We start from the raw sequence: 20,393 nt of genomic DNA on the forward strand, positions 1-20,393 counted from the left end.
GAACATCCTTGGTTAAGTTTATTCCAAGGTATTTGATTGTTTTTGTAGCTATTGTGAATGGGATTGATCTTAGAAGTTCTTCCTCAGCCATGGCATTGTCTGTGTATACAAAGGCTGTTGATTTTTGTGCATTGATTTTATATCCTGCTACTTTGCCAAACTCTTCTATGAGTTCCAATAGTCTCTTAGTAGAGTTCTTTGGGTCCCCTAAATAAAGAATCATGTCATCTGTAAAGAGGGATAGTTTGAGTTCTTCCTTCCCAATTTGTATGCCTTTAATTTCTTTTTCTTGCCTAATAGCTCTGGCTAGAACATCCAGAACTATATTGAATAGCAGTGGTTAAAGTGGACATCCCTGTCTGGTACCAGATCTCAGTGGAAATGCTTCCAACTTTTCCCCATTCAATAGGATGTTGGCTGTGGGTTTTTCATAGATTGCATTGAGGAATGTTCCTTCCAAACCCAGTTTGCTTAGAGTTTTCATCATGAACGGGTGTTGTATTTTATCAAATGCTTTCTCAGCATCTATTGAGATAATCATATGGTTTTTCTTCTGCAGTCTGTTAATGTGGTGTATCACATTGATTGTCTTGCGCACATTAAACCATCCCTGCATACCAGGGATAAATCCCACTTGGTCTGGGTGGATGATCTTTCTGATGTGTTGTTGCATTCTATTGGCGAGAATTTTATTGAGGATTTTTGCGTCTATGTTCATCAGGGATATTGGTCTGTAATTCTCTTTCAATGCTGCATCTTTTTCTGGCTTAGGAATTAAGGTGATGCTGGCTTCATAGAAAGAATTTGGGAGGATTCCCTCTTCTTCGATTGTTCTGAATAGTTTGAGAAGAATTGGAGTCAGTTCTTCTTTAAATGTCTGGTAGAATTCAGCAGTGAATCCATCTGGTCCTGGGCTTTTCTTTGTTGGGAGGGCCTTTATTACTGTTTCAATTTCTGTCTCAGTTATGGGTCTGTTTAGGTTTTCGATGTCTTCCTGGTTCAATTTAGGTAGGTTGCATGTGTCCAGGAATCTATCCATTTCTGATAGGTTTCCCTGTTTGCTGGCATACAAGTCCTTGTAGTAATTTCTGATGATTCTTTTTATTTCTGTGGTGTCTGTTGTTACGTTTCCTTTTTCATCTCTGATTTTTTGATTTGGGTCTTTTCTCTTCTTTTTTTAGTTAGTTGGGCCAATGGGGTGTCAATTTTGTTTATTTTTTCAAAAAACCAGCTCCTCGTTTGGCTGATTTTTTGGAATGTTTTTCTTGATTCAATCCTGTTGATTTCTTCTCTGATTTTAATTATTTCTCTTCTCCTACTAGATTTGGGTCTGGTTTGCTGTAGGTTTTCTAGATCCTTGAGGTGAATTGAAAGCTCATCTATTTGGTGCCTTTCCAATTTCTTGATGTAGGCACATATTGATATAAACTTTCCTCTTAACACTGCTTTTGCTGCGTCCCATAAGTTTTGGTATGGTGTGCTGTTATCCTCATTTATTTCCAGAAAGTTTTTGATTTCTCTTTTGATTTCTTCTATGACCCATTGTTCATTCAGGAGCATGTTATTCAATCTCCATGTGTTTGCGTATGCTCTAGGGATTCCTGAGTTGCTAATTTCCAACTTGATACCTTTATGGTCTGAGAAGCTGCATGGTATGATTCTAATTCTTTTGAATTTGCTGAGACTTGCTTTATGGCCTAGTATGTGGTCAATCCTACAGAAGGTTCCATGTACTGCTGAGAAGAATGTAAAATCTTTAGCTGTAGGATTGAAAGTTCTGTATATATCTGTTAGATCCCTTTGGGCTATAGTGTCGTTTAAATCTATCCTTGTTAATCTTCTGTCCTATTGATCTGTCTATTTCTGAGAGTGGAGTATTGAAGTCCCCCAGTACTATTGTATTGGGGTCTAAGTCTCCCTTTAAGTCCGTTAACAAATCTTTTAGATAAACTGGTGCCCTGTAGTTAGGTGCATATACATTGATAATTGTTATATCTTCTTGTTGTATTGATCCCTTAATCATTATATAGTGCCCCTCTTTGTCTCTCTTAACAGTTTTTGTGGTAAAGTTTATGTTGTCCGATATTAAGATGGCTACGCCCGCTCTTTTTTCATTTCTGTTGACATGGTATATCTTTTTCCAGCCTTTCACTTTCAGTCTGTATGGATGTTTGTTGGAAAGATGTGTTTCTTGTAAGCAGCAAATAGATGGGTTTTGTTCCTTAACCCAATCAGCCAATCAGTGTCTTTTAACTGGACAGTTCAGGCCATTAACGTTCAATGTGAGTAATGAAAAGTGGTAACTTTGCCCTGCCATTTGCCAAAGGTAAGTTCAAATATATGCTTTGAATTCCCTGTGATCTTTTGCTGTGAGGTTTCCTTCCTTTATCTTCTTTCATATTGATGACCGTGTTTCTGTGTTTCTGTGTGTAACACATCTTTAAGCATCTGTTACAGGGCTGGACGAGTGGCAACAAATTCTTTCAATTTCTGTTTGCTATGAAAAGTCTTTATTTCACCTTCATTCACAAATGATAGCTTTGCAGGATATAATATTCTGGGCTGGCAGTTGTTCTCTCTTAGTACCTGGGCTATATCTCGCCATTCCCTCCTAGCTTGTAGAGTTTCTGATGAGAAGTCAGCTGTGAGTCTGATTGGAGATCCTCTGAGAGTAATCTGACGTTTCTCTCTTGCACATTTTAGGATCTTTTCTTTATGTTTCACTGTGGAGAGTTTAATTACAACTTGTCGTGGTGAGGATCTCTTTTGGTCGTGTTTATTAGGGGTTCTGTGAGCTTCCTGTACTAGGATTTCTCTGTCCTTCTCCAAACCTGGGAAATTTTCTGCTAATATCTCACTAAAAAGGCCTTCTAATCCTTTCTCCCTCTCCATGCCTTCAGGAACTCCTAGAACCCGAATGTTGAGTTTTTTAATAGTATCCTGAAGATTCCCGACAATATGTTTTAGATATCTAATTTCCTCTTCTTTTCTTTGGTCTGACTGTATCCTTTCCTGTTCTCTGTCTTCTAAATCCGATATTCTCTCTTCTGCTTCACCCATTCTGTTTGTAAGGCTCTCTATTGTGTTTTTCATTTGATCTATTGAATTCTTCACTTCAGTCACTATCACAGTTTCCTGTTGTACTAGTTGTTTTGTTTCATTTTGATTCCTCCTTAATATTTCATTTTCACGAGAGAGATTTTCTATCTTGTCCATTAAGGAATTCTGTAGTTCAAGAATTTGTTTTTGAGAACTTCTTAATGTTCTTATCAATTTTTTGAGATCTGCTTCTTGCATTTCTTCTATCTCATCATCTTCATAATCTTGAATTGGGGTGTCTTTTTCATTTGAGGGCATCATGGTGACTTCTTTGTTTTTATTACCACGGTTTTTTCGTTTGTTATTTGGCATATTGGAGATATTTGGTTTCTTCACTGTGGTGCTTTTTCTTGTTATACTATGACTCTAGATTAAGTGGACTGTCTGTTTTTGATGGAGCCTTAGAGGCTTGAGATGGGTGTGGCCTGAGAGCTCTGTTTGGTGTGCCAAAGGTGACACTCCCAGGTTAGGCATGGTAAATCTCTCTCTCTCTCTCTCGCGCTCTCTCTTTCTTTTTTTGATTCAAAAGGGAAGTAATTCTGCACAGCTAAACAAAGTTGGAGGTAGTTACCAGGCAAATGATATACCCACAGGAGCCAGAGATCGGAAGCTCTTTCCCAAGGACCACACAGGGAATCTGTTCTGCCCTCAGGGTGGGCTCAAATTCTCCTTCAGTCTCCCACTGGGTTGCCAAAGTTACGGAATTGTAGTGTCTCTGGAGAGTGCTCACGTGAATTCCGTGAGTTCTCTCCCCCACCGTCTCTTTTTTTCACAGTCTCAGTTCAGTAGCACCACAAATTTACTAGTTCCTAATCTCCTGTTAATTCGCCCCGCCCAGAGTCAGGTTTTTCTGCTAGGCTCAGGGCCGGTGCAGACCTGAGGTCGCTCTGCTTATGACGTATGTCCAAGATGGTGCCTGCTCTTTGTCTTGCTCGCCCTTGAGAGGTGAGCGGAGAGAGAGAAACCCGTGTCCGTACCAGTCACCTTTTTTTTTTTTGTCTCTCTCTCTCTTCCAGTTAGCCTGGTGAACTTTTCCCCCCCGGGGGTCGTTCCCTCTAGTCTCCTCTCTCCGCTTGCCTGCCGGTATCTCGGGCTATTGAGGTTCGGCTCACCTCACATTCCAGCGCTCGTGTGTTGAGTCTGCCGCTGGTGTCCCGAACTGTGGGCTCCCACGCTCTCCACGCAGGTCCGCTGTGAATCACGCGTTCCGGAAGAGTTTCTTCTGCTGTTTCTTCCCCTACTCTTCCTTGAACCTGCAGTATCTCCACTTTTATTAAACTATCTCTCCCCGGACTATCAGTGTGCTCCCTTCCTATTCCGCCATCTTGCCTCCTCTCATAACTGAATATTTTTAAAACCAGATTCCTAGAATGTGATGAGAAATAAACAGAATTGGGAGAAAAAAATAAAATAAAAAGAAAAGACAATGATTTTTGAAGGAGCCAGCCAGAATAAAGAATCTCCAGGCAGAGAAAATGATTATTCTGACCACACATTCTAAACTGAGTGCTCTGGATAACTCTAAGTCAAGTTAGGGGTGTGGGGAGGGGCTTGGTAGCAGGATCCAGGCAAATGCAGGATATGAAAAAGTACATGATACACTCTACTAATAGAATTTCATATTCATTCCAGTTGAGAAAGAGAGGGTATGGAAAGACTGAAGATAAATGAAAAGTGATAAGGAACTCTGTCATCTGGGGAGACATTATCTGAGAGCTATCATAAAGGACAGGCTGAGAAAAGGTGATCCCTGTGCTGTGGAGTTGGGCAGATGAGAGAGGGATGCCATTTCTGGGATTCCAGTTTGCCTACGGGTTGAGAACAGCACTTCAAGTGAGGCACTACAGGCAAGGCAGACAGTACAGTGCAGAACAAAGATGAGTTCAGTTTTAACGTCTGAAATTTCAAAAGGAAGAAAAACATGAGCATGAAAATGGCATTGAGTTAGGAGGTCCCTGTTTCCATTCAATCAAACCTATTTTAATGACTATGGTGAGGGACTAAGAGCTAAGCAAGAACAGCTTCAGTGGGTAGATGAGTGTAGATGCCAGTTGGTACCAACATGATGAGCTGATGGCAGGTGAGGAAATATTGCAGCTTTCCAGAAGCTTGGATGCTACTGGAGACTTTTGGCTATGAGAGAACAAGATAAGAATATGCAGTAAAAGTAATGTATATACCATTCTAAATGTATAGTGACATTCTGAATTGAATCTTGCAATACAAAATGGATATTATTGCAAAAACTGGTGAATGAAGTCCATAGTTTAATGAATAGTAATGTACCAATATTAATTTCATAGTTCTGACAAACTTTCCATGGTCTTAGAAGATGCAAATGTCAGGAGGAACTAGGGGAGGGGTATATAGGACTATCTCTGCATAACCTTAGTAGCTTTTCTGCAAATCTCAAATGACCCCAAATAAAAACTTAATTACCCCCCAAAAAAAGTAAAATCTAAGAATAGATTTCCCTACAACATCCTCTACTCCACAAATCAAGTGATCAGGAGTTAATGACTTTACTTTTACTAATATTTGTCTGATTATAAAATTATTATGTTATCATTACAAAACAAACTTGGAAAATACAGAGCTATATTTTCATCTTATGACTTAGAGATAATGTTAACATGTTTTTCTTTTACTCTTTAAATTTGTGATTTTTAAGACACCATTTATACTAATTTTCTAGAGTTTTTCTTCCTTAATATCTTATCATAAGCTTTTCTTCTCATGAAATTCAAACATCTTCCCTCAAAAGAATTTGACTATATAATTGTCTATACACAATTGCACATATTAATTTGTTTAGTTTCTTAATTTTTTACTAATATAAAAAGAACAGATTTTATGCATTCCACAGGTAGAGTTCCAAGCAGACAACCACACTTCCCTCACTTCCCGAACACAATTTTTTATTTATTCCCAATCAGCTGGACATCTAGATTATTTCTGACTTAGCAACCACTTACAAATGATGTCATGATGACCACTGTACATAGATCAAATGCATATGCTCATTTCATCAGGAGAAATTTCAAAAAGTGCAGTTCCTGAATTGAAGGAAATATTTATCTAACACTTTTGGTAAATACTACCAATATGCTATCCTAAAGGAGAGAAGCAAATACTGAAAATGTCTACCAAGCCAGGCTTCCCACCCTATAGCAAGAGGTAGGTACACTTTTTATTAATTGTTAATTTGGTAGACAAAGACACATGATCACTACTTTTAAATTTGTATTTCTTTTCCTTCTGTTCTGCAAATATTTTAAATATATTTATTTTAGCTATTTTATTTTTTCTTCTATGAATCAATGTTATGCCTTCTGTTTTTGGACTGAAATCTTAATCTTATTTTTCTAGTTGTTCTATCTATTATGGACCTTTTGTCAGTCAGAATTGTGAAGAATATTTTCTAATTTCTATTTCCCTTTTAATTTTGTTTATTATGATTTTCTTTGACATACAGTTTAATTTCAACATGGATACATCTCATTGTCCTTTACAATTTCCTAAACTACTTTTATGTTTCCAAAATCCTCACTGCTGCAACACCAAAACTACAAAATATGAGTGTTATTTTAAAAAGGGCACTTACAAATTTAAAAAGGGAGAAAGAAAGATCACTTGGCCAAACGAAGAAATCAAGTGTTTTCATTTTAAAGTCTTCAAATGTAAAGGCATATGGTCTGAAATTACACAATGATCGGCAATATTGTCTCTATAACTTTATTTTTTAAATTTTACTTAAGTTATGTAAGTATCATGTATTTTATATATACAGATTTAGGAACATAGTGAGACTTCCCACCCACCTTCCAAACCGTCTTCCTCCTATCTCTATAACTTTAATCACAGACAATTATTGACAAGTAATACTTGCTGAGACCAGTGCAGTCTTAGAGGTTATCTAAGACAGCTGTTAAATTTTGGGAATTACTAGGAATAATTTGGCTCACAGAGTTTCCTAAAGAGCCCAAAAATTAATCTTAGGGCATGACTATGTCAGGGGAAATCTAGCTCAGCCAGACCTCAGAAACACAGAGAGCTGGATGCACTACACACCATTAATACTGTAATTAACAGCAATTACTTTTTCCCATCCCATTTCTAAGGAAGATTCCAGTTTTCTCTACCTCTGTCTCAATAGCTACAAAGAAAAAAAGACCAGGAATGTAAAAATCCCAAAAGCTTTAGAACTTGCTGGTTATGGGTTAAAACCTTGGCTCCACCACTAACTAGTTGAGTTTACTCTAAACAATTCAAATGGCCTCTCAAAGTTTCATTACCTGTAAGAAAGGCCTCAGGGTTAGTGACACAGTTTGAGCATTCAGTAAATTATTTTTTGATGGTGTCCAATGCTTGTTATAAAATTACTACTAATGATTGTTTCTCAATATAATTTTCTGTTCGCATATAAGTAAACTTGTGAACACACACAATTTTCATTTTTCTTTTGTTATTACTTGTGAGGCATATGGTAGGTAAGGTAAGTGACTACATCTCTTCTATTTCGTAAGCAATCCAAAGGAAGAATTAAACTATTTCCACAAACTATAGGAACGATTCAACAGGCAACTTGGAGAATTATGGTAAACATGTAAATTATTTCAAAATTCCCTCAAATATTTTCACTACAACTAGACATTGGTAGCATCTATATACACAAACTACATTATCTCATCCTTTTTCTAAACCTTTAGTTATGCTCTATATCTGGTAAAAACAGAAACAGTAACATCCTCAAATCTGCAGCAGAAAAAACCTGTGTGATACCTTTGAGAATATTCCATTCCCTATAAAAAACAAACTCCAGCAATCGAAGAACAACAACAGCAAAGATTACTGTCTATTAAAAAGAGATAAACATATACCTGGTTATTACAAAGCCATAACTACTAAATTAGCAAGGAATCTTTCTTTGGATGACTGAACAATTTTAAATTGCTGATCTAAGTCTTTTTTCCTTTTTTTCCTAGAGTCAATGCTTCAAGCACAGAATAAGAGAACCTAAAACAATTTGCATTAGTGTACAAATACAGCTGCGGGGGGAGAAATAGCATCATAAATCACAACCTCTCTCTGAGAAGAAAAAAATCATTTAAAAAACCCCTGCTGTTCAGGCCAGGTACAGTCCAAATTTATGTCTAAAATCCCAGGGTTGCATAACTGAAGTATCTTTCAATGGAGCTGAACATCAGGTTATGCAATTATCAAAGTGCAGCATTAGATTTTGCTTTTTCAGCAAGAATATGACAAGTTTGGGATGGCAGCAAGGGAAGACTAGCAGTTTAAAGCAGAATATAGTGTGTTCCTTATAAAAGAAAAAACTTTCATTTTTTAAATCATTAAGGCAGAGAATCACAAATTTTTATGATTGTGTCCTAAAATGAGGTAATCTAAAATGATCTTTATAATTGAAAATGAATCTTGTGAATGGAATGGGAGAGGGAGCGGGAGATGGGAGGGTTGTGGGTGGGAGGGAAGTTATGGGAGAGGGGGAAGCCATTGTAATCCATAAGCTGTACTTTGGAAATTTATGTTTATTAAATAAAAGTTTAAAAAAGCATAAAATGATCTTTAAAAATATCAATTCTTAAGAACTTGTAATTTTTAAAATTTTTGTTGTTCCACTTTTAAAAGCATAAAAAAGCTTAATAAATAAAGTACTATAAAAGTTTATTAGAGGAGTATTACCAATTTTCATGCTTCCTTATTAAGAATAGCACATATGTGGGATTTTCAACCACATTTCATGGGATATTAGTAACAGTCATCGGTTTACATAGCAATAATCATACAATATGTGGAAACAACATCTGCATTTGTTGATTTAAAGTTAAGGCATCAGAGAATTAGCTGAATACTAAAAGGCTGATATCTAAAACTTATTGATGTATTGACAGTCATAATGAGGTATATGAATTCTAGATTAAAAGTACAATCTCTTCTGACAAAGAGCTTTACTCAGAAAGTATGAATACAATCAGATTAAACTAATCTGGGAAAAGCTTAAGCAAAGAATTATAAATGAACCAAGTAGCATATCTTGCTTTCTTGCTCACAGAGAATTTATAAATCAGAAGTTGTTTTCCTGAAAGCTTTTTTTAAAAAGGGAAATAAATGAACTAACAGTGTCATATTTTTTCTTGATATAGACAGGTGGAGACTTAAAAAAGTTAACAAAAATGATATTAGAAGTTTATTTTGGTGCAAAGAAACTTGAAATCCATGCAGTTTTTTTCATAATACATATTTTCCATTAACTTTTTGAAGACTCCTCATATTTGAAACCCTTATATAATTCTGCTAAGGTCTAGAGAAGAGTACATAAAACACTATGAATTATAGGTAGTATTATCATATATTTAAATTAAACCCCAAACAATCAACACAATCTAGTAAATCTCTCACTTTAAAGATATTCACTGAGAACTAAAACTAACAGATGGTGATGATTACCATGACTCAAAGAGGGCGCGCCAGCCACAGGCTTCTCTTCTTCAGCTTGCTCCTGGAATACAGAAAAAGTAATTTAAGCCATATTTCTGGGTACTTGTTTGAAACACTGAAAATTAATGTTTCTGTTTACAGGAAGAAAAGCCATGACCATCCCTGTACAACACACAGCAGCCAGCACCTTCCAGTGGGTGCCAGAGGGGCTCACCACAATGCATTCAGATGTAGGAGGAATCTTTTATTACCGTCTTAACCATTTGTGGGCTACAGCATAAGACAAAACAAGCTTTAATCACACTTCATTAATATTACAGTGGACACAATGCTCTGCCTAACTGGTTCCCAAGTCTGACAGTCACATGGGAGCTGGCTGACAGGAAGAGGCTTGCTCCACACCAAAATCAAGATGCCGACCTACTTTTGCTTTATCAGCTTCTACTACAACCTAAAGTGCTCACTTATGATAGCATTAATTTTACCCAAACTCTTCATCCTAGAATGGATAAACCACTTCAAAAATTCCTGCAAAGAAACCACAGACTGAAAAAAACAGGTACAAGCACAGAAAAGGCAGTAGAACCTCTCTCCACGAACCAAGAGATTCATCAGGCACACTCAGTGCAAAGCCTGAAGTAAAGCACACATCACCTAACAAAGACTGAGAAAACAGATATGCAGATATGTACATCATTTGCAAAATTTTATGGCCACAAATAATGCATGACAACTAATAAAAACTTGTGAAAAATACAAAACAAAATTTCCCAATTTGAAATGTTTCCAAAAGAACGGTTTCTTTCAACTTTGAACTCATTTTTGAAAACACAAATATGCAATACTTTGCTTAAAGATTTATTTTTATTGATTTGCGAGAAAGAGAAAGAGAGAGAGAGAGAGAATCTTCTATCTGCTGGTTCACTCCCCAAATGGCTGTAACTGCCAGGGCTAGGCCAGAACAAAGCCAGGAGTCAGGAGCTTCTTCCAGGTCTCCCACATGTGTGCAGAGGCCCAAGCACTTGGCCATCCTCTGCTGCTTTCTCAGACACATCAGCAGGGAGCTGGATCAGAAGTGGAGCAGCTGGAACGTGAACTGGTATCCAAATGAGATGCCAGCTCACAGGTAGTGGTTTTACTCATTTGTTCATTTCCAAGAACAACTAATTATCTTAAGAGAAAATGAAAATTCTACAGCTGAATTACTAAAACCCTTCCATACTTGATGGCTGATGCTAAAAACTGAGTATCAAGATTTAGCAAGCTCAGTCAACAAACATTTCTTCAATTTATTCCCATGTGAGAAGGATTCAAAATGTACATGAAAAAAATTATGCATGGGCCTCAAAAAATTATGCATGGGCCACAATATATTCATACCAACTTGTTATAATGTGTCTAGCTAGGATCTAGTCTGAGGCACGAAAAAGGATAAAATATCACTTTGAAAAAAGCAATGTGAATTCTGCTCAAATTGATGCAAAAGCAATCTTCCAACTGATAGTGAAACTTGGGTGGGAATCATGGATGCCAAATGAAAAACTAATGGGGAAAATGCCCCCAAAGAAACCAGCAGTTTAGAATGGAGAGCTCATTTTAAAGAAGGGTTGAGATGCTGCTGAAGATAAAACAGCAAACCATCCACAACAAATTGGATGAAATATTAATCTTGTTGTGCCCGCAATGAAGAGGACTCATAGCCAACAGCAGAAAAAATAGCCAACACCAGAGACATCTAAACTGGCTCAGCCTAGAGAATCCTCACTAAAAAATTAAATTGGAGCAAGTTTCTTCTTGGTGGGTGCCAAAACTGTTGCACTCAGACAGAGCTACAGACAGAGCTTCCAATGGAAATCTGGCTGAAAAGCCCATGAGAGTATTTCAGGCATGGAAAGCCAAGACACTCTGGCAAAAAAAAAAAAAACAAAAAAAAAAACAAAAAACCTAAATGAAAGATCTCTGTGAGTGAGATTCCAGTGGAAAGAACAGGTCTTCAAAGAAGGAGGTACCTTTCTCTGAAGGGAGGAGAGAACCTCCACTTTGAATATGACCTTGTCTAAACAAGATAAGAGTCGAGAACTCAGGGGGCTTCCATGGCCTTGGAAACTCATGACTGGTGCATGGGGAGATTGCTGATGCCATGAACAGGAGTGTCAATTTGTAAAGTCAACAACAGGAGTCACTGTGCACTTACTCCTCATGTAGGATCTCTGTCCTTAATGTGCTGTATGTACATTGAGGCTTAATGCTATAACGAGTACTCAAACAGTATATTTCGCTTTGTGTTTCTATGGGGGTGCAAACTGTTGAAATCTTTACTTAATGTATACTAAACTGATCTTCTGTTAAAAAAAAAAAAAAGAAGAAATTAGCAATTCCCAACTTGACTCTCACTGGGATTAAACATGACAATAGGTCTGATCTGATTTCATCATCATTTATAAAATCATCTATTATTTTTCACTTTATGTTTCTGTGTGGCAGCAAACTGTTGAAATCGTTACTTAATGTATGCTAAACTGATCTTCTGTATATAAAGAGAATTGAAAATGAATCCTCATGTGAATGGAAGGGGAGAGGGAATGGGAAAGGGGAGGGTTGCGGGTGGGAGGGATGTTGTGGGGGGGGGAAGCCATTGTAATCCATAGGCCGTACTTTGGAAATTTATATTCATTAAATAAAAGTTTAAAAAAAAACTATTTATGGTAGTATTCCTACTTAAAAAAAAGGAAATTTTAAACAAATGGGTTTAAGATTCCAAAGCATTTTGTGGGAGAACTGAAATGAGAGATGGAACATGGTTTTACCAGTGTGATTCTAAAGTCAAAGCAAAGCCAAAGCATTGGCTTCCCAGAGGTGGAAGTGATCCAATCAAAGCCAAAGCAGGGACAAGACTGTGGCACAGTGGGTTAAGCCACACTTGAGATGCTGGCATGCCATATATGAGTACCAGTTCAAGTCCTGGCTACCCTGCTTCTGCTCCAGCTTCCTGCTAGTATGCCTGGGAAGCTGGCAGAAGAAAATGCAAGTACTTGGGCCCCTGTAACCCATGTGGAATAGCAGGATTATGTTGCTGGCACCTGCGTTCCTGCCCAGATCTGTCTGCTTCAAGCATTTCGTGAGTGAATCAGCAGATGGAAGATGTCTTTCTCTCTTTGTGTATATGTGTATTTTTGTGTGTGTGTGTATCTCCTCTGTGTGTTGCTGTGCCTTTCAAAAACACATTAAAAATAAAGCAAAAGTGTACTGAACAAGAACAAAGGTCTTGGCATAAGGTTTTTTTGGATGCTCAAGGTATTCTGCTTGTTGACTTTCTGGAAGGCCAAAGAACGGTAACATCTGCTTATTAGAAGAGTGTTTCAAGAAAGTTACCCAAAACTTTAGCAGAAAAACACCTAAGAAATCTTCACTGGGGTCCTTCTCCACTACAGCAATGCCACCACTCAGTATTCTGATCAAATGAGGGCAGTTTTGTGAGTACTCCTTGCGGAATATTTAGGCATCCACCTTACAGTCCTGATTTGATTCCTTCTGATTCAATTCTGTTTCCTAGTTTAAAAAAATCTCTCAGGGCATCCATTTTTCTCCAGGTAACAATCTAATTAAGGATTCATTGACATGGTTAGATTCCCAGGACCCTTAGCTCTTTAGGATTGGACAAAGTGGCTTCTATACTTATCAAGTCTGGAACTTGTTAGGATTTAAGTTGAGAAATAATGCTTATATTTTTTACATTTGTCTTTTAATTCCATTTTCCAACTTTATGAAATCCTCCTATATAGTTATGGAATATATGCTTTTAAAATATGATGAGAATCCCAATTTTCCCAGGATTGACAACACTAACAAGTTTCACATCCAGGGAAACCTATCAAGGAGTCCTAGGCAAGCAGGGATGGTTGATCACTCTATCAATGGCAAGTATTAAAACCAAGACAAAAGAGCAGGCTGCAGGTTATGTAACACAAAGCTTTAAATTACTTTCAAAAGAACCGTGCATATTAGTTCTTAATTGTTACATACTATTAGTAGAATCAATTTCATTTTGATATTGTGTGGGTTTTTTTATCTGACAGGCAGAGTTAGACAGTGAGTGAGACAGAGAGAAAGGTCTTCCCTCTGTTGCTTCACCCCCCAAATAGCCGCACTGCGCTGATCCGAAGCCAGGAGTCAGGTGCTTCCTCCTGGTCTCCCATGCGGGTGCAAGGCCCAAGCACTTGGGCCATCCTCCACTGCACTCCTGGGCCACAGCAGAGAGCTGGACTGGAAGAGGAGCAACTGGGACTAGTATCCAGTGCCCATATGGGATGCCGGCACCGCAGGCAGAGGATTAACCAAGTGAGCCACGGTGCCGGCCCTATATTGTGGTTTTTTAACATATTTTCTGGTCTAAAATGGGTACAAAATACAATTTTCACAGTAGTAAACCATAAACATTTCAAGTAAACAAATAACTCACATATATCCAGATATGTGATTAAAGTTTATTGATGGGATAGGCAAATGAGTTTGAAGATAATTACATCAAGGTGCAAATCAATGTGATGGATTCCTTGACATATTTTAGCTTGATATCTTTCTATGTATATAAGTTATTTTGTTATTTTACTAACTTTTTGGGGTTCTTATGTTTCAAGATATACTCAAATATAACGCACACACATAGAGAGGGAAAATATAGTACAGAAGCAGGTGTGGCACAGTGGGTTAAGCTGACACTTGGGAATTCTTACATACTATTATCAGAGTGTTGGCTCACGTCCTACCTCTATTTTATTATTTTACAGAAAGTTTTTATTTAATAAATATAAAATCCAGAGGTATACTTTGGGAATATAGCAGTTTCTCCCCATTCCCACCCTCCCACCCCCAAACCATCCCACCTCCTACTCCCTCTCTCATCCCATTCTTCACTAAGATTCATTTTTCCATTTTAGATCCAGTTTCCTACTAATGTGCCTTAGAGGAAGCAAGCAGTAGTCCAAGTACTTGGTTCCCTGCCCACTCATGTGGTTCCTGGCTTTGGCCTGACCCAGTCCCAGCTCTTTGAGGGCATTTGGAGAGTGAACCAGCAAATGAGCAGATGGAAGATTGATCTCTATCTCTCTCTCTCCTCCATTCTCTTTCTCTTTCTCTCCCCTATGTCACTCTTTCAAATAAATAAAACAAATGGGGGGGGGGGAGAAACTACAGTAAAAATCTCCCCAGATGTCCTCTCCTTTCTGACAAGTTCATATATTCTCACCTAGCAATTACTGGAATTAGTTTCTAAACATCCTTTTAAAGTTTTTGTTATAAAAATATAAATAAACAAAATACATATTCTAATTTTCTTGTCTTTGCACACAGAAATACTAATATTGTTTTTCATCTCTCATTTTATTTAATAGAATACCTCAAAGATCCTTCTCTATGAGGTTTAGAGTGCATGCTACACTGTTCAGCTGCATATTATGTTGATATGTCATGATTTAGTCAGTTCCTTGTGAATGTTTAGGTCATTTCTAATTTTTTATCAGTTGTAGAATGCTGCAATGAAACAATGCACATGTATGTGGGAATCTATAGGATGGCCTCTCAGACTGGCCCCACTGGGGTACTCCCTCTTTCGTGAAGTGTCTCTTTATGTCCTGTGGGGATGATTATCCCTTTTTGATTTGATTAACTAGGAAGATTAATCTTTGTCTACATTATGATAGACAATATTTTTCCAGTCCATCATTTCTCTATTTACTTTGTTTATGATATTTCTAATGCAGAGAATTGTTGTTTATTTCAAGAAATCAAATTATCAACCTTTTTTTCCACGGCTTCTAGATTTGAGTAATGGCTAGAAAAGTCTTTTCCACTATTCAGATAATGAACACCTTCTCTTTTGTCAGTGACCATTACATGCATCAATCGTTTCTCACATGGAAATCTTTGATGAATCTGGAACATATGTCAGGACATGGCATGAAGCAAAGACACAGCACACTTGCCTGGATGGCTGTCATTTGCCCCAGCACCATCAGTCTAAGACATGTGCAGTATATACTAAACGCCCACATGCAGTTGATCCTTTTTCTGACTCTATTCTCTTTCTTTATGGGTCTATTTATGTGCCAGTACTGCATCATTTTAATTATTACAGCCTTATGCTCTAAAAAGCTTCCTATGCTACACAGTATTTTACCCAGAATAAAAGTGTTTTGTGTCTGAACAAGTTTTAGAGTCAGACAGATGAATGTTCAAATTGCAACTCCATCTCTTACTAGTTGTGAGACACTGGGCAAGTGATTTAACCTCTGTGAGCCTCAGTTTCCTAATCTGTGACTTGGAGATAATTTTAAAATTCTTTTCAGAATCATATGGAGGATGAAATACTCTCACTGTAGCACATGATACATGGAAGATGCTCCATGAATGGTCATTAGCCCAGCTGTGTGGCCAGGATTCAAATGGCTGAGAATGTATCCAGGGATTTCACAAAAATTGTCAACCCGCCTGTTGGTTTTAGCTACTAAGACGGAGATCTAAAACAAAATCTCAAGAAAGAATTCTGAGGGACAGAAAAGAAGAATCTTAAAACCCCAACTGAACCAAGCACCCAACTGAAAACATCTATTGAGTGTGCCAGGATCTGCATTGGGTTTTAAGGGCACAAATAAACTAAAATGCCCAATGTCTGAGTACTCACAGCCCTGTGTCTGTTAAGGGCCAACAAAGAGTGAAGGGATGTGTCACTTGCTGGACTCTCATCATTGTAATAGCCTTGAAGTCACTGTACTCCCAGTTCTCCCTCCACAGTCCTGGGCTCTCCTTTGTATTCCCTGTTTATGCCTCTCTATGCACAGCCATCCCTGCTACTCTCCCCAAGGTTCCTTGGCTTGGCTACATTGTCCATCTGACTCCATCATTCCACCCTATAAACACAACACCAGTGAATACACACACATACCCACACACAATCTTCCCATCAAGTTCCAACATACAGACACAAAGTCCCACTTCATCTGAATGGCCTACAAGCTCCTACAGCTCAATCATTACAAAGGAAGAGTGCACCATTTATTCCTCTAAACCTGTGCTTATTCCCAATTCCCAAGTCACTTGAAGCCAAACTGCAGCTTCCTGCATTGACACTTCAGTCATGTGGTGCCCACTGCTTCTCTATGATAGGCAAAGTTCTAAGATGCTGCATATAATTCCATCGCTAGTGGGGAGAAAATGTGATTTTATCTGGATCCTATGGCAAAGGAAACAGGACAGTCATTCCCAACTGCTTTACAATATAGAACTGTCTCACCTTACGGCAGTGAGGAATTTCCTTGCTGGTCTTGAGGACATGGGCCACCACACTGCTGCAGGATCTATGATAGGACCATGAGGCCGGGAAATGCAGCTTACAACTCCTGCTTGGGAGCAAGAGAGAGAGCAGGGCCCTCAGTCCTATAGCCACAAGGAAATGAACCTGCCAACAGCCACAGTGCTTGGAAGAGGCTGCTGAGTCCGAAGAGCTGCTCAGCCAGGCCAATACCTTGATTTCATCCTGAGACTTTGAGCATAGAACCCACTTAAGATATGCCTGGATTCCTGAGAAAGCAGCACAAGATGGGCCAATTCCTTGGGCCCCTGCACCCACATGGGAGACCCAGAAGAAGCTCCTGGCTCCTGGCTTTGGATCACCGCAGTTCCGGCCGTTGCAGGCAATTGGGGAGTAAACCATTGGATAGAAGACCTCTCTCTCTCTCTCTCTCTCTCTCTTTCTCTCTTCCTCTCCTATCTGTATAACTCTGTCTTTCAAATAAATAAATAAATCTTAAAAAAAAGATATGCCTGGACTTCTCAGAAACTGTGCATTTAACAGTAAATGGATGTTTTAAACATGGGAAGTGAGATACACAGCAGACCCATAGAATGGCAGATGTCCTAAACAGCAATCTGGCCTCAGAATCAGCCCTTAAGGCATGCGGATCCGGTTGAAAAGCCCATGAGAGTATTTCAGGCATGGAAAGCCAAGACACTCTGGCAAAAAAAAAAAAAAAAAAAAAAAAAACCACCCTAAATCAAAGATCTCCGCGAGTGAGATCCCAGTGGAAAGAATGGGTCTTCAAAGAAGGAGGTACCTTTCTCTGAAAGGAGGAAAGAACTTCCACTTTGACCATGGCCTTGTCTAAATATGATCAGAGTCAGTGAACTCAGGGGGCTTCCATAGCCTTGGCAGCTCATGACAAGAGCCTAGGGTGATTACTGAGGCCATAAACAAGAGTGTCAATTTGTTAAGTCAACAACAGGAGTCACTGTGCACTTACTCCTCATGTTGGATCTTTGTCCTTAGTGTGCTGTACATTGAGATTTAATGCTATAACTAGTACTCAAACAGTATTTTTCACTTTATGTTTCTGTGTGGGAGCAAACTGTTGAAATCTTTACTTAATGTATGCTAAACTGATCTGTATATAAAGAGAATCGAAAATGAATCCTCATGTGAATGGAAGGGGAGAGGGAGTGGGAAAGGGGAGGGTTGCGGGTGGGAGGGACGTTATGGGGGGGAAGCCATTGTAATCCATAAGCTGTACTTTGGAAATTTATATTCATTAAATAAAAGTGAAAAAAAAAGTTCTAAAAAATTTAAAAAAAAACAGTAAATGGATGTTTTAAGCTTTTAAGTTGGTGGCGATTTGTTACACTACAGAAAATATCTACTTATCCTTTGGGAGTCAGTTCAGGAAGCTCTTTGTGATTCTCCGTCCTCCCCTTCCACCCATGCTAAGCCAGGAGTACCCTACACAAATCTCTGCTACTGGGCCAATCACGTAGCACTGCAGCCATCTGTTTTGTTGGTCTCTCCTGTTTTGGTGAGCTGATAGCATATTAACAGATAGCAGATAGCATATTAACAATTCTTCATTCCTAAATCATAGCCTAGCACCTGATCTAGTTCAACAAGTATCTGCTGAACAGAAGCATGGAGGCAAGGTTCAAGAACATTACCAACGGGGCCAGCACTGTGGCATAGCGGGTAAAGCAGCCAACTGCAATGCCAGCATCCCATTTGGGCACCAGTTCAAGTCCCGGCTGCTCTACTTCCAATCCAGCTCTCTGCTGTGTCCAGGGAAAGCAGTGGAGGACGGCCCAACTTCTTGGGCCCCTGCACCCACATGGCAGACCTGGAAGAGGCTCCTGGCTCCTGTCTTTGGATCAGCGCAGCTCTAGCCATTGTGGCCAATTGGGAAGTGAAGCAGTGGATGGAAGACTCTCTCTCTCTCTCTCTCTCTCTCTCTCTCTCTCTCTGTGTGTGTGTGTGTGTGTAACTCTGACTTTCCAGTAAATAAATAAATCTTTAAAAAATTTTTAAAAAGAACATTACCATTTTGGCTGGCAGATTTCATATCCAAAGCTATCATGGATATCTCTGTGCAGTTAATGAAGCATCCTCCTGATAACATGTACCAAAACCTAGGGCCTCTCTCACACTTTCACATGCATATGAATCACCTCAAAGATCTGGATGACATTCAGATCTTGACTCAGCAGGTGTGGAGTTGGGCCTGAGATTATGGGTCTCCAAGGTGCCACAGCAGATGCCACTGCCATCAGTTTATGAACTGTGAGTAGCAAAGCTACTGCCTATCACCAGGGCAGTGTTTGGGAGTGTAAACATGGTGATCAAATACAATAGTTTATACACTATTCTGCTGCATGTGAGATGATGAACTCCCGAATTGGGTCTAATGGTCTATGATAGCTTGTTCCCCAATTTTATCTCTCTTTATTTATTCAATACACAGGGAATTTACATAATTCAAAACAGCAGGGCTGTCTTCTATTGCAAAACCTGACACAGAACAAGAAATAGCAATAAAGAGTCGGTTATGCTCACAGGACAGCTTCGGAAGCCTTTTTATAACCACTGAATCATTCAAAAATAAAAAGAAATATATCATATGATATGTCTCACTCACTGGGTTAGTATGTTTGCCTTACACTTCCTAATTTGTTACTGAAATTTTGTCTACCAAAAAAATTCAGTATTCCCCACAAAAGTAACACTACCTCTCACTTCAGATTTAAATTATACAAATCCCTATATTCTTCAAATGCACCAAGGTCACAGACATGAAGACAGGCACATACATACACAATTGGTCACAATTTTGTATTTCAGACTATGCCTACATTTATATATTTATATATATTTATATACTGACCTCAGGTTTTAACAATTTTGCCAATAACAAAATATGTAATATATGACAGAGCAGGAAAAGTTCCTTTTTATGCTAGCTTGTTTTTTTTTAATTTTTAATTTTTTTACATAAAGGGAACAAATTTCATGTATGTACCTCATATATATAGTTTTCAGAGCAAAATTATACTTTCCACCTTATACTCCCTCCCTACCACCTTCCCTCCTCTTTTGTTTCTTACTTTTAAAAAAATTTTACAATGACATACTTTCAATTTAGTTTATAATCATAAGCTTAACCCTCCACTAAATAAAAAATTCAACAAGTAGTAAGTAGAAAAACCACTGTTTCTCAAGAATGTAGACAAGAGCTATCAACAATAATCAAATCTTAAAATGTCAGCTTCATTCAAATACTTTACTTTTTTTGTACTCTGTATTTTAGTCACCAAAAATCAGGAAAAGCATATTATATTTGTTTTTTGGGACTGACTTATTTCACCAAGCATAATGGTCTCCAATTGCATCCATTTTGTGGCAAAAAAAAAAAAAAAAAAAGCAGGATTTCATTCTTTTTTACGGCTGAATAGTATTTCATCATATTTATATACCACATTTTCTTTATTCAGTCTTCGGATTATGGACATCTGCGTTGATTCCATAT

At 38.3% G+C, this 20,393-nt stretch overlaps 1 protein-coding gene across 14 annotated transcripts in view; it reads right to left on the reverse strand.

Moving 5' to 3' along the window:
* L3MBTL4 (L3MBTL histone methyl-lysine binding protein 4) overlaps positions 1–20,393 on the reverse strand; it is a 555,652-nt gene that overhangs the window by 413,775 nt on the left and 121,484 nt on the right. For 13 of the 14 annotated variants that reach the window (XR_007921517.2, XM_051851406.2, XM_051851407.2 and 10 more), the window contains one exon: positions 9,568–9,619. Coding sequence is in view for 12 of the 14 variants with exons in the window: in XM_051851406.2 (XP_051707366.2) it covers positions 9,568–9,619 (52 nt within the window). In the remaining 2 variants the exon portion in view is untranslated. Of the gene's footprint in view, positions 1–6,703; positions 6,795–9,567; positions 9,620–20,393 lie in introns of those variants that run through there. The other variant, XM_051851425.2, reaches the window with a different exon arrangement.

This window comes from Oryctolagus cuniculus, chromosome 10 (genome assembly GCF_964237555.1).
Source record: "Oryctolagus cuniculus chromosome 10, mOryCun1.1, whole genome shotgun sequence".
In the NCBI taxonomy this organism is placed as follows: Eukaryota; Metazoa; Chordata; class Mammalia; order Lagomorpha; family Leporidae; genus Oryctolagus; species Oryctolagus cuniculus.